Source organism: Pelodiscus sinensis, chromosome 1 (assembly GCF_049634645.1).
Source record: "Pelodiscus sinensis isolate JC-2024 chromosome 1, ASM4963464v1, whole genome shotgun sequence".
Classification (NCBI taxonomy): Eukaryota; Metazoa; Chordata; order Testudines; family Trionychidae; genus Pelodiscus; species Pelodiscus sinensis.
Window position 1 is genome coordinate 61,255,757 of NC_134711.1, and position 15,469 is coordinate 61,271,225.

General features: G+C 36.7%; 1 protein-coding gene across 7 annotated transcripts in view; it reads left to right on the forward strand.

Annotated features, from left to right (window-relative positions):
• Positions 1-15,469, forward strand: part of MSRB3 (methionine sulfoxide reductase B3) — a 135,093-nt gene that overhangs the window by 34,219 nt on the left and 85,405 nt on the right. For 2 of the 7 annotated variants that reach the window (XM_025188271.2, XM_075931176.1), the window contains exon 2: positions 887-1,030. The exons of 1 other annotated variant lie outside the window; for it this stretch is intronic. In XM_025188271.2, the coding sequence (XP_025044056.1) occupies positions 919-1,030 (112 nt within the window). In that variant the 5' untranslated portion in view covers positions 887-918. Of the gene's footprint in view, positions 1-886; positions 1,031-1,425; positions 1,494-2,343; positions 2,471-15,469 lie in introns of those variants that run through there. 4 more of the 7 variants (XM_006130197.4, XM_014577083.3, XM_075931156.1 and 1 more) reach the window with 4 other exon arrangements.

Genomic DNA, 15,469 nt, shown 5'->3' on the forward strand with positions numbered 1-15,469 from the left:
ATTAGGAACTAGATATGAGTCTTATCCTTTAAATTACAATTTGTATTGTGGTAGCTTGTCCTGAGGAGTTCAAAAAACTAAAGGCTGATATGCAATAAGTTTTTATAGAAGCCAGTTGACTTTGTTGACAAGTTCTGCATGCAAATCAGTGGCATCTTAGGGCCCTAAGGATTGTATCTGTTAAATAGGAGTACATTTGCAGAATAAATTATTCTGAGATACCAATCCATGATTAAATGGAGAATGCTTTGCCAACAGTTCCCTTTGTGACAATGGGGGCTCCAGAGAGCACACCCCTGTGGCAGTAGGGCCCGGGAAGACAGGTGATCTCTGACATGTAATAAAATCCTGATTTATTTACACTTGAAATCACTACAGCAATGGTGTTCTCCTTTTCACTCCCTCCCTCCCGCTCCCAAATTCACTCATGAAAGTCAAAGGAAGCATTTCAGACTTTGTGCTCAAGCTTGGCAAATATTAAAAATTTCACCTTGCCTGTGTGACTGTGCCATGTAATAGATACAATTGCTGTATAGGGGCATAAAATCATTGACTGAGAGCAAGCCATTCCCTTTGTCCATATTGCTGTATTAAGTTTTTTTTAACACTTTCAGAGTCCATTATCTAACCGTAGCAATCCAGCTATATCTTTGCTAGCTGAACGATTTTTTCCTTAAAGAGCTTTTTGCAAGAATAACCACTAGATGGTGCTCTCCTCTTTAGATAATAACAAAAGCAGTATTAACTATAAGGCATGCAGTAAGAAGCGAATGGAGGAGACCCCCCTATGCTTGGGGGCAACCAGCTTTTTAATTGTAGAATACATCTTTGTTCTTTGCCTGACCTGCAGAGTGACATCACTGCCTTTCTTCCTGTTGCACTGTAGCTGCCTGACTCACAGGCTTTGACACAAGCCAGATGGCTGCGATTGGTAGGCGCACAGGCTGCCTGGTACTGCAGCTGATGAAACAGAATAGGAAGACGTTTTATGATCAGTTGCGGGAGCACAATAAGACTGCAGCTTTGCTAGGTAATTACATTTTCACTGCACACTTTACTTCTCACAGTGAAGGTCACTAGAAAAAAATTGCATTTTTATTTGTAGTGTTTATTATGTATAGGTCTTTGATCTTTTATTAGTCAGTAGTCTGCTCTGAAGGATTTTTTTAACCAGTTCTGCAGTCACTCGTGAAAATGACATGTTTATTTATGTTTAATGGTTCTTTCGAGCTGTTCGTTATGTGGCACTCACCTTCCCTCTCCCTTTTGTCTCCATTTAGTAACATAAAAATGTTTTGGTTTTGTAATAAGTTTAGTTTGGAGAAGTCAGAGTTCAGGCACGTTAATGCAAGCTGATTTCTGTCCGATATACTCCAGAGTGATGTTATAATATATATTACTCTTTATTATGTGTTTCTTCTTCAGGGGTCAGAAGAGACCATGCACAATCTTCTCTTCTAGTTCAGGAAATGTACAAGAAAAATCATTCCTGAGTACGTTTCTGGGCATTTCCATTCTGTAACCATTTTAAAAAACGTGTCTTGGAAGAGATTGAGAGTGGTGCATTGTTATTCAAACTATTAACTATCTGGGGCCTAATCCTGCTCTCACTGAAATCAATGAGAGCTTCACTTATTGACTTCAGTGGGGGTAGGTTTAAGTCCCTGGTGTAATTTACCACAATAATCTTCTGACACAGACTGTAGCTATGAATGACTATCCTATGAGGCAGCTGCATTTCATCCTTCCTATTGTGAGGTAAACAAAACAATCACCATAGACACATGTTACATCTTACAATATAAAAAAATCTCCACTGCCATATTCCTCTCTACTATATTGGTGCCAGCTGGAAAATTGCTTAAATGTATCCTATGGAGAATTTAAGATATAAATTATATTTATTTAAATAAATGATTGTCCCATTATTTTTCTGATACCTGGGAAGTTTATTTGTTAAAATAAAGTTTGGCTTTGTTTAACCAACCAGCCAACTAAACAGTTTTTCATAATAGTTGATTTCCAGCATTCACCACATAGACATGTGTTTTCAGTAAATTTTTAATTGCAAATTTGAGTTGCCCTGCATTGCACGACATTAAGTTTTTCCCCCTGCCTGGTAACATAAAGAGTTGCAGCATTTTATGCTATGTATTCTAATTAACAAATGTAAACAAGCTGAAAGCAGAAGGCCAAAAATGGCTAAACCAACTAATAAATGTGCATTCAGAATTTCTTAGCTCTAGGTTTTCTTTTCAGGTAGAATCGTAACCATCAATTTTGCTATGAATGTATCTAACATTTTTTATGTTTTCATCTTTTTTTTTTTTTTTCCCTACTCAGCTCTTGCCCCTGTTCTTTGCCTCTGGTTTTGTTGGTGAGGATATCACAGTGATGTCTGCATTCAACCTGCTGCATTTGGTGACAAAGAGCCAGCCAGTGGCCCTGCGAGCCTGTGGGCTTCCCTCAGGTTGAATGGGTGCTGCTTTGTTGTGTCGTGCATATTGAAGGCCCTTTTAGGAATGGGTGTCTCTGCTGCAGGAAATGATATGCTATGGTTTACTAAATGTAGTTGTGATTTATTAGAGCTCTCTGCTGAAGCCAGAAGTTTGTTATAAATTACTGTTTTACTTTTAGTGTATTCATAGCCCAGATTTTAGAATGCCTTGGAAACATTATCCAGTTTCCTTGCCCAATATGTTATCATATCTCAAATTTGATAGCATCTTCCTGTCCCCTGACATAAACTATGCAGTTAGCCTGAAAATCACAGTTGTATTAAATATTGCACGCGGTTTTAATAAGAAATTGCTTAGCAGCACTTCATACATGAAATAATATTATTTAATTGTCTTAGGAAAACGTTTTCCAAATACTGTTCAAGTGCATCAAAATCTTTCACCATTAATTCCTTTTTGTGTGTGAAATTTTTATTATAAATTTTCTTTTAATAATAATGTACATAAAGGTTCATGCAGATGGTGATGTGAGCTGTAATGTAATTTCCTTCCCCTCACAACGTCTATCTTAGTTATGTGATATTTACTTTGATAAAACAAAAATGCTCCCCAGATGCTCTTTTTAGAAAAAACATACACCCTTAAAAATGCAAAAAGGAAAAATCATATTTCATATGTAATGTTCCACTCCTGAATTTTGATTTGCAAAGGCTGCCATTGGGGCATAAGGGCCCAACCATGGAAATCTGACTACAAGATTGGAGTCTAAATGTTTAATATCTGCATTTAAACAGTAACATATGTAATATCTTTATAAGGTACAAAATCTGACTATTTGACAGGAAATGACAGCGTCAGTGGATTAATTTGTAGAGTTCAAAGGCTATCTGGAATAAAATAAAAACTAAAATGCAGCTGTAAATAATCATTGATTGAAACTCCAAGTAACATTCCAATCTGGGCATTTGTTATGCACCCATCACCATAGAATGAGGGACAAAATACAATTATTAAAGAATTATTGCTATTTTTCAAATATTATGTCAGAGCAGCATGTGGAAGAAGTGTCATGAATGCTTTCAGTGATAGGACACAAAACCTCTCAGCTTAACTGGGTTTTGTAGAGCAGATTATAATTTTATTTGAATGATCAAAATGAAGTTTTGTGGCATCAGGGTCTATTTGCATAACTCCCATTAACCTACATAGGAGTTCCATGTATACCTTGATAAGGAGACAGTAGACCCCATTTGTGTCCAATTATCCATGCTTCTGACCCAGGCCTCAAACTCTGAAAACAGAGGATAAGGAAATTTCCTCTCATTATGCATCTTTGATGTGAATTCACACTAGTCAGACCTCCTTAAAGAGGGGCATTTCACAGCTTTCCTGTTTATTTTTGCTTATTCTAAGAGGCAGGTCCCAAGAAGATCTCGAAGGAACAGAATCTGTCAGAAGTATGTCTAGTGCATACCTGCTCACAGAGCATCACATTAACTATTTTGTCACCTGCGTCACTGGCGTAAACCAATATACACATGCTTTATTGTAACTTTTATAGCTCTGCAATATGCCTGTTCGTAGGATCCATAGCTACTGACATTTTAACAGATTGGTTATGCTGACTACTTTAGAGATGTATATTATGAAACAAAACTCATCCACTGATAGCAGAATAATATATAACTGTATATTTCATGTGTTCTAAGAGGAAACTAAATTCTCCAGACATTTATAAATTATTGCTAGCTAATTTTGTCCTCAATTTGTTTATGTATAGTAGAGGTGGGGTACTGAAATACTGCCACTGTCCTATTGGATTTTGAGTTTTACCTTTAAACGAAGAGAAGTGCTCTGTTTTCTTTGGAATTACAAACATTTTATGAAAATTATTTTTTCACCCGCTCCCTTCCATCGTATTCTGCACAAAATATATAATGTGTGACTTATTGGTTTGTGCTGTGAGCACATCAGATCTCAGGATAAGCAAGATTAAGGACCAGGCTGCTTCTAGTTGGATCAAAACTTTCAAAGAAAATCCAGGTGGTACAGGAAGTGGTTTAGGAGGCATAATTTCATGTGAGTGACTTAATGAACCAGTGCCACCAAATAGTTTTAGGGGGCAGTGTGCCGACAGAGGTCCCATGGTTCAAATGAGGCATAAAACCAAGGCTCTAATCAGTTCTGGTTGTTAAAATATCTTATAATTGGTAAACTGAGATTACTCACATCCGTAAATTTCCATGCATATAATATTTGCTGGCTAGAGCACAGTTACGTAATTTATATAGCCATTTTTATTTTCTGTGAGAGACCCAGAATCAGCTGTTGCCTTTTATGAATAATTGTTTCAGTCCAAATATGTCATATATATTACTGCCCCTAAGATTTGCTTATGCTATAAAATGAAGTTCATATGTATTATCATGTATAATTAGGACCAAATGAAAGCCTTTTTGCTTTTCAAAAAAATACATTCAATTTCACATCAGAATAGTACATAATTTTGAGAATTGCTTTTTATTTTAAATTCAAATTTTGTTTCAAATTCTTCCCAATATAAAAATCTTCAACATATTGTCACTTTTTTCATCTTTTCTTGTGACCATTCAGAAGTTTATGGACACACACTGATTTATGTTATAAATAGTATACCTTTCATATAATTATTATTGTTAATTTGGTGGGTGGTTTGTTTACATTTTAATATCCATATATTACTGCCTGAGGTATAGATGCAGTTTTTTAACTATACAAAATAAAAGGATTAAACATTTCAATGTATTCTTTCTAATAGGTAATGAGTAGGGAAGAAATTAGAACTTGCTAAAAAGGTACCCCAGTACTCCAGATTTCCAGTAGATGGCACTAATCATATATTCTTTTGCATCAATAGAATGAAAAGCTTCCACTTTAGAAACCATTCATACACAGGTACATTCTGAAAATTTAGTTTAAAGGGCATGTAAACTGTCTTAAGAAAAGCATGAGCATTATGAAAAATCACACAAGTTTGGGCTTATCTACAACTTCATTCATATAATACAGAGGCTTCCTCATTTTCAGTAACAATTGCAACTCCATTATACTTTCATATGATTTAGAATGCTGTTTGGCCCTGATGCAGTCCGCTCCACATCCTCTGAAATGTAGGAGGCAGTTGACATCTCCCAAGATTGGGTTCATAAGGAAATAGATCTGTGTTGAAATCTTTTAAAGATCAGAACAAATGTTCTTTTGGCTTCTTTCATGCATACCAGCAAAGTAAATAGATAAAAATAGTAATTATGCATATTCCATATACATATGTTTTCTGTAGCAGACCACCAAATTATAAAGAAAAATCTTACTTGCTTTGCTGTGTCTTTGAATTATTATGGGCTCTCATTCCTTTTAAACAGTGTCCTTTCCTTTTTAACACTTTGAATGTTATGTTGCTTGCACCACATTTTTGCATGAGGTAGAAATCTGTTTTTCTGCTATTGGTGACCAAAAAAATTGCAGTATTTGTAAAAATTAAGTAAAACTAATTATACAAAATTCTAGAGAGTTTGGGTATGCTTATATGCACATTTTCTAATAGATATATGAAATAATAAAGTCTTAAATAATAATTAAATTGCTGTGCAGTGTTTAATTACTAGAATGGTTGAAATAGTACTAGCAAGCCACATTTTTCTAGGATGCGGTTATTGTATTACAATACATCTGTATGAAAAGGGTGCTGGGCATATGGTGTAAGTCTATTTTATTAAATATATGTAACATGCTTTCTTATAACACCTTCTAGTACATCTCAATTCCTTCTAATTAATTGGACCTAGAAGTAAAATATACTGATTAAGTAATGAAAAGTTATAGTACCAAAATTCAAAATTGGACTGTTCACGGTAATTCATTAACATGAAGGATTACACGTAGAGACACCTCTTTCAAACACATGCAAATACGAGTAATTCATGGACATAGTTCCTCTGAACTCTGGGACTACTTGTATCAGTTAAATTAACCGACACACATAATTTTTGCAAAATCTGGCTTTCACAGTGGAATTTTTGAATATCAAGTCTACCATTTCTGTCCCCATCCTCTCCCACCTGCACAAATACCAAAATTGTAATCACTATTAGATTTTATACAGAATAGGTATATATTACATAACTTAAATATGTCTACATGTATTTATGTTGTGTACATATAATTTTCATATATGCTGTAATTCAGGGTGACTCAACTGGGAACCACAACATGCCGGCTCCATGTCAGTTCTGCTGATATTAATAAAATGCAATAGTTACCTGATTTCCACCCATATGACAGCACTTTTAATGAGCAGTGACAGTCCAGGAATTTAACTACTAAAACACGTATCATCAGAAGACCATTATATTGACTACTTTTTTTGTTTTGCCTCCCACTCATGGGCTGCAAACAAATGGGGCCCACAGGCCGTGTGTTGAGTAGCCTTGCTGTACGTTTTCCATAGTTGTTTTAGTATGTCTTACCGAGGATGTAATATAGCAATGTAGTTTGGGAAAAATACTATGAGAGAGTTAATAACTCCTGACTTTAGTAACATCCACTAGTATGCCTATGGTTAAGTGCCTGTCAGGGTGTGTCTAGATTGCAGGGTTTTTTCGAAAAAAGTGGCCTTTTTTTGAAAAAAACAAAACAAAAAAAATCCCCTGTGTCTAGACTGCTGCTGTGTTCTTTCGAAAGTAAATCGAAAGAACGTGGCAGTTTTTTCAACCACGGAAAACCTGGTTTTACGAGGAAGAACGCCTTTTTTTTCCAAAAGTGCTCTTTCGAAAAAAGGCGCTATGTAATGCAAACTGTGCTTTTTCGAAAGAAAGTATCCATACTGCCTGGGTGCTCTCTTTCGAAAAAGCGGCTTCCTTTTTCGAAAGTACTGGTTGTAGTCTAGACACTCTCTTTTTTGAAAGAGGCTTTTTCAAAAGTATCTTTAGAAAAAAAACCTCTTTCAAAAGAGGCTTGCAGTCTAGACGTAGCCTCAGTGTTTTCATTATAAATCCCCGTTTGGGGGGTTATAACTTGAATGTAAAAAACGCTTACATTTGTCATATAAGGTCTCAGCTACCTACACTTTTGTCCTCTCTCTAGAGGGTGTTAAAAAAAAGAAAAAGGGAAAAGAAAGTGTTGTTTTTTTAATCTTTAAAGAAATGAAATTTGTTTCTATAATCAAAATATTTTTTATCTGAAATACAATTTTTTATGTTGCTAGTTCATTACTTTGCCATGATGAAGAGAATTACTTAGCTTATATAGAGTGTTGAAAATTAAAAGCACTATGCCAGAGCCACAGTAAATAGTATGTTCATATTATTATATATATTTAGTCTAAAAATGAATGCTTATTTTGGCATGTTGTCACCTATAGAGACTCAGGAACTTTCTTCAAGATTTTTATTGTAAATGCCCTATTGATATCCTAGTAGCAACCTATTGTAACCTGACATGGTATATTTTTGTCAAATCTATGTAATGGCTCCAAAGAAGAAAAAAACACACTATTTGAGGTAAAAAAGAAACAAACAAAACACCTTTATAAAGATGCCTGATTGGAAATTTATTCAGATATTTTGGTCATTTAGGAAAATAATGTTGTTTACAACTATTTAAATCTGTAATAGTTTAACATTGTGTATGTGCAATGTAAAGTAGGCTTTGCTCAATATTATTTATTCATTCTTTAGTATTAAATAGGGAATGAAATTTATTCTCATAAAACTGCTTGGTTTGAGTCATATTCATATTATGTTTGATACTTAATGCAGGAATTTGTGTAAAATAATGAAATTTCTTCTTTAGCATCCTTTTGCTGCTCTATATTAGAGCAGTAACCAACAGGGAATGTTTTCCACATGAGCTACACAATATAGGCATATCATGTTAAGTCATTAGTATCCACCCCTCTTTTTTTAGTTGGACACCTACACCTTTGCAAGCAATTGGTGGAAAGACAGTCTTAATTTCCCCAATGCTATGTCCAGGCACTATTACCAGTGCCTCTCATTTTCTATGTATTTATCTCTTGTATCTTTTTTTTTTCATTCTTTTTCTGCGCTTCATTTTGTGCTCTCCTTATTCTCTGACTCAGTAGGCTCTGTTATAGGCTTCATCTGGTGGGAAGTCCCTTGATGATACTGAGTGACAGGCACTTAGTGGCTGAGCCACAGTGCTGTGAGAGAAGAAAAGCTGCTTGGATCCTTGCAAACAAAGTCACTTCCACAGCCTGTTATGTTAGAGATCTCAGTGGGAGGAGGGTTGGCACGTGATGATTACTATTAAGAGCCCATCCACTATTCTGTCTTTTCTTGTCCTCACTACGTCTCTGTGCTGATGGTTGTAGCGTGGGAGCAAGCTGTGCCTGGTAGTTCCATCTCTAAAGCGGTGCAGAAGGACATGAGCAGGCAGAGACTGTGCCTCCAGATATTTCTAAAATACAGTGCTGAGTTCTGCCTGCAGGGTGGCAAGCTGGCACATCCCTATTGCCGAAGAAGTTACCAGGAGGGTTTAGCAATAGCCTGAATAATTATAAATTTCATGCCACTGTGGTAACTGGTGGCAAATGCTGACTTCTTAATTGTTTCTGTGGCAAGTTAGGCTTTTAATAAAACTGTAAATATATGTATTTTGATGGTTCACTGAAATATTTTTAAATGTACCAGATAGCTGAAAAGACAGAGAGCAACTTGTGATTTTCAAATTTAGCTGAATTCTTATGTTAATAAAATATATTCTGACTTCATTTTCATGTAGTGCCTGTGAAAGGTGTCAGACTGGGAACAGGTATCGTCTCTGAGAAGGAAAAAAAAAAGATAGTGTAGCATCAGTTGCTCCTCCACTCTGCCAACATGTCTCAGTCTTGGCTTGTGTAGTTCACTTGTAAGGATGAAGAGAATAGGTTGACTCTGCTCTTAGCCTTTCTGATGAGACTGCCAGTCACAAAGGTGAGGATGGTTTCTTTTACATGGATGTTACCATTGGGAGCTATGCTGAGAATTACTGTTTGTATCACATAGGCCACTAAAAAAATACCCTATAGCTACCCTGTTCCCAGTTGGTTATTAATGTAGAAATTTAGTGTCATATTGCCTGTTTTCTTCATGAAGGTATAGTATATGATAACAATTTTTCTAGGACCTTTTGGTGTTCTACTGAAATGCAAGGACATGACCCCCTATATCCTTGCATGAGGCTGATCTGTAATGCCTCTTCAAATTTTCTAGGTACCAGGATTCCTCAGTTTTATTGAAGGTGCTTCCATTTACAAAGCACTGTTTTACCATAATCATAATAATCCTAAAAGGAATAGATGGAAAAGCCCCATAAGGTAATTAGTTGCCCCCCAGACAATGCAGGATGGTTGTTTGAGTGCTTTGCCCAGTCTATGTACAAACCTGTGATTTCTGATTTTCAAAGATGTAAAACCAAGCTTAAGTGACTCGTAATAATTTCAGCAGTGCACAGGAAACCGATGCCTCTGATGAGGAAGTAATGCAAAGGGGCCATCCTATGGAGATGATATTCAGGACTATTTTTTCCCATATGACAATCACTTCAATTATTTTAAAATGTTTTTTTATAGTGCAAAATCAGCTCAGTATTTCTTTTCTGTGGGATGAGTCATTTCTCACAGGCTCTCTCTCAGCCACATAACCATCTGCCTTGTTCCACTTGCAGCTTTAGGGAACTAACGGGGCAAACGCTAGCTGCACATGAAATGAAGCAGGCACCTACAACTCTCAGTGACTCTAGTACTAAAGGGCTGGATGAAAGAAAAGAAAAGAATTAGTTCCAATACCAAATATCTAGCTTAAAAGTAAAGTGTATGCAAAGGGATTTTGTTTTGTTTTGTTTTTGTTTATATTGCTATCAGTCACTGAGATCTTTGGAAGTTTGATTATTTCACAGGAAATTTATGATGGAGCTGAAAATATCCTGGGCGAGAGATAGCTAGCTATACAATGTGGATCCTCAACAAAATGTCATGACCATGATTTATTGATGATTCATTCAGATTAAAAACATTTTAGACAACTTCAGATCCATTACAAGTTACCCACGTAGTAAAAGAAACTTTGAAAGGACCAGCTTTCCCTTTTGCCATGTCAACTTTTCCTTCTATCCCTCCCAAGTGTTAACATAAAAAGGGAGGGCTATATTTGTTTAACTGGCACCTGACCCAAAAAATCAACTGCAGCACTGGGATTTCTAACATACAGTGCTTTGAAAATGGTTTCTTTCTCCATTGCTACTGCTTGTTTGAAACTGAAAATGGTTTTTCAGCAGCCCGTGGGATGTAGTCACCTGAACCAAGGAAATGGAGGAGCCATTACACAAAGAAATATGGAACTGGGTTTTCCTCCCCTCCAATATATGGAATAGTATTTTTTTTAATCTCAGATTTGTATTTTATTTAAACTTGGTCTTGCATATATTCAGAGTAATAACACCTTGTCTTGCTAACTGAGGAGACTCCTCTGAACAATACTTTAAATAACTCAAAGACAGTCTATGATTGAATTTAGCTATGAGGAAATTTAGAACAGAAACAGTGAAGCTAAAGATGGAGGATGAGGAAAACTGTGGATTAAAGGGGGTAAATGTAAAAAGTTATTTTAGAATTTAACGCTACGTAATTTTAGTGAAAGCTTGCATGGACAATGGAAGAATAGGTTTACTGATTAATTGGTTTACGTAGAGTAAAAATCTGATTTAATTTGTTTCCCATAGTTACTGTTCCTGAAAGTATGTTTAATTATCCTTTGAAAGAAAAACTAGAATCCAAAGTTAGGTATTGTAAATATTTTCAAATTAAAAGTCTAATATAAAAGTTTCCATCAATAGTTTTGTAATTTCAATGGAAAGTTTCTGCTATAGTTTTGTTCCTAAAACAAAAAAACCCAACATCCTCCAATGTTGGAGAATTCCGCTATGGCTAACTAAGCGTACAGGAAAACAGACTAAACAAAAATGAAAATGACCTTCCTATTTTCATTCTTTCAAAATGAGGGAAATACAAAGTGTAAACTAATAGCATAAATGGTGGAAACTAAATTAGATATTTCATAAGAATATAAGAACGGCTGTACTGGGTCAGACCAAAGGTCCTTCTAGCCCAGTATCCTGTCTACCGACAGTGGCCAGCACCAGGTGCCCCGAGAGGGTGGACTGAAGACAATGATCAAGCGATTTGTCTCCTGCCGTCTCTCTAGCCTCTGAGAAACAGAGGCCAAGGACACCATTTTATCCCCTGGCTAATAGCCTTTTATGGACCTAACCTCCATGAAATTATCTAGCTTCTCTTTAAATTTTAGTTTTTAATGCAATAGAAAGTTTGTATGATAGGTATGGATATTTGATTTTTTTAAAAAAATATAACTCTTTGGCAGCATTCCTTTCACATCAGTACAAGGTAACTTGCCATTAAGGAGGATGGTACAACCTGCATATGGGAGCCTGTGATTTGGAGAAGCAAGGAGATGCATATACAGATCTTGCAGACTGGTATGCATGGGCAGACCCTTTTATCCACACAGATTCCCTATGGGTGTGTCTAGACTACAGGGTTTTATTGACAAAATTGAACTTTTGTCGACGAAACTATACCTATGTCTACACTACCGCTGAGTTCTGTCGACAGTAAGTTGACCGAACGCGGCAGTTTTGTCGATGGCGGTAAACTTCATTCTATGAGGAAGAACGCTTTTTTTCTACAGTTATGTCTAAAAAAGGTGCTATTGCAGCCACACTGCTTTTTCAGAAGAGAGCATCTAGACTCTTTCGAAAAAGCAGCTTGCTTTGTCGACAGAACTGGCTGTAGCCTAGATGCTCTTTGTTTACAGAGGCTTTACTGTCAACAAAGCCTCTGTCGACAAAAGCCTGAAGTGTAGACGTACCCTATGAAGTTATTGGGGCTCTGCATAGTCTCAGGAGGCTGTCTACACTGGTCAAGTGATAGAATTAGGAACTACAATGCTGAATAAAAATATAAAACCCCACTAATACATGCTTGAAAATGTTAATAATAGTATTGAAAACTGGACACTTGATTTATTATATAATTATGTTGTATTGGAATGTTTGTCTTGCTGTATTTAATTCAGGAAGTCATAATGCCTATCATGACTATTAGTGCGAATGAGACTTACGCACATGTACAAAGAGACTATACCCAGGGCTTTACAGCCGCTCCCCGAGTTACGAACAAGTTATGGAACAACACTTGGTCCGTAACTTGAAGTGTTCGTAACTCGGATCCCATAGAGTTACATGGCGACCGCATTATTCGTAAATGCAGATTGCCGTTCGTAATTCGGATCCGCATTTACGACCACTTTGGTCATAAGTGCGGTTGGTCGTAAGTGGAGGTGGTTGTAACTCGGGGAGCGGCTGTACATGAAATTTGAAATGTGAATTAATTCCATGCAGTAACAGAAAGGAGGCAAAGATAAAATAAAGATAAAATTGTTACAGTTCAAAAGAATATTAAAGAAGGAAAGTGGTCCGTGGCAATGTGAATGCATATTTCAGTACATGTCGTATGCTAATCTGGACCCACAGACACAGTGAAGCAGATTAAGGACAGTGGCCAGGATTGATGGCCTGATAGCTTTTGTCACTATCTTCCAAACAAACCTTTCTGCTCTTTTGTATTATTATTAACTAAATCAAGGGAAATTGTACATGTTGATGTTTGTCTTCATTATGAATGCCATATTTGGAAAGTTTCACAAAAAAATAGGAAATCAGAATTAAGGCGAGGTGCTTTACATCTTCATTCTCAGGTTGACACCTGAAAATGCTTGCAGCTCACTGCTGTTTTGTAGTGCTGGGCTCAAAGTTGAGGCAACAAACTGCGAAACTAGGAGAAGTGATGGTGAGGTTGGTAATTAATTCCAATGTGCTTTTCATTATTTTCCCTCAAAAATGCCATTTTTGAGATGTAGGAAATCAATAAAATGTCCCCAAATGCATGTTTGTTAGCCTACAATAGACACTAATGTTGTTTTATTGGTTTCATCTGAAAAACTCTCTGCCTGTTTCAAGGTCTTGAAGGCTACGTTTCACTTTGGTTAGCACTGTTGCCATTTTTGGCAGCATAAAGATTCCAGCAAAATCATCGGTCTAAAATGGAAATGTTGACATCTCCTTTAAGTACAGCCACGTGCTAACAGTAATGATGAGAATGAAGAAAAGAATAAACAGTAAATATTCAACATGGGCCCAGATTTCTCAGGGAGCTCCATACATGTAGCCCCTGCCACAGACTACAGTAGCAGGGTCAGATGTTACAAACCACCAGTATTTTCAGTTGCAAGTTTACTGTCTTGAGGATACATTTAAAATTTTGCCTATTTGGAGGCAAAAATTGGAGTGAAAATTTAAGATTTCTGCTCTCCACATGATCCCATGTAAGGATCAGTCCTAAGTGGATGCTAATTGTAAAACTGTGGATTATTTTCCTTTTTTACGTTGACCTGCTGAGTTTATGAATAAGCAGCACACAGATATAGAAGTGATTTTTCCAGAACATTAAGAAGACTTCTATAGCTTTGCTGGGAATCCTGTTTCAATCTCATTGCTAACCTCTTGTTGAGGGAATTAACGCAAGGAAGATCGGCGTGGGCTGATGGACAGGTTCTTTCTATATTCTTTATGAACAGAAAGGTGATTAGATTGAACTCTTACTTTGTAGTCTTCATCTTATCATAATTGGCATGGATACCATATTGGTTGCATTATTAGTTTCAATTTATTGCTTAAACACTATAGAAATGATCCATTTACAATTATTTTCCCAAACTCTCTATATTTTATCTTTCATTCCCTCAAAAAGGCAATGTTTAAGAGAACACATACAACTGTTTTTAAAACTATCATTTGCAGTGTGAGGTGTGGAATACAGGGTACATCTATACTAGCCCCCTACATCGATCTAGGGAGGCTAATGAAGGCGACCGAAATTGCAAATCAAGCCCGGGATTTAAATGTCCTGCACTTGATTTGCATGTTCCCGGCCGGTCACCATTTTAGAAATTGACTAGCCCGAAGTAATTGCCCCTGTCTACATGCAGTAGTGAAATGGGATTCCGATTTAAAGCTCTAACTCAAATTAGCTGGTATTCCTCCTGCAATGAGGTTTACCAGCTAATTCGAATTAGGGGCTTTAAATCGGAATCCCATTTCACTGCTGCGTGTAGACGCAGGCATTTACTTCGGGCTAGTCAATTTCTAAAATGGCGACCGGCTGGGAACATGCAAATCAAGCGCGAGATATTTAAATCCTGGGCTTGATTTGCAATTTCGGTTGCCTTCATTAGCCTCCCTAGATCGATCTAGGGGGCTAGTGTAGATGTACCCACAGGCATTATTTTAGTGAAAAGTGAGCGGTTTTGTTCCTCTATTCTGCTGCATCTACCACATAGCACATTTAAAACCATGGTGGTGATAGCATTGCTATAGATTGCAATGTTGCATCTGTGCATGTTTTACATATGGGGGCAGCTGATCTGGCATGACATAGTATTACAAAATAAGGCTTCAATTCAGGAAAATATTTATGCATAACTTTAAGCATATGTTTTAAGTAGTCCCTGGTATCGGGATGCCATTCTGAACTGGGGCCTAAATAAAGACCTGAAATATATTAGTGCACTATAACTGAGAAGATCCACTGAGGACTAGAGGGGGTGGTGTTAGCAAGTGTATATACACCCTTTTACCCCTTGTCTCTGGCATTCAAGAGCAACATTAACAGCTTAGTTAACGTACTGGTCTATTGGTTTGCCATGAACAGTTAAACCATAATAAGTGCCAAAGCTCTGTTTAAGGATGTTCCTGAGTTCTGAAGTTACATTCGTGTGATGACATGATCTTCCTCCAGTCAGATTCAGCATAGCATTAGAATTTTGGTAGTTGATGCTCTGCAAAACTTCAAAATCCCTTTTCAGTGTCGGCTTGGATTTTACACAAGTGCAGATTAG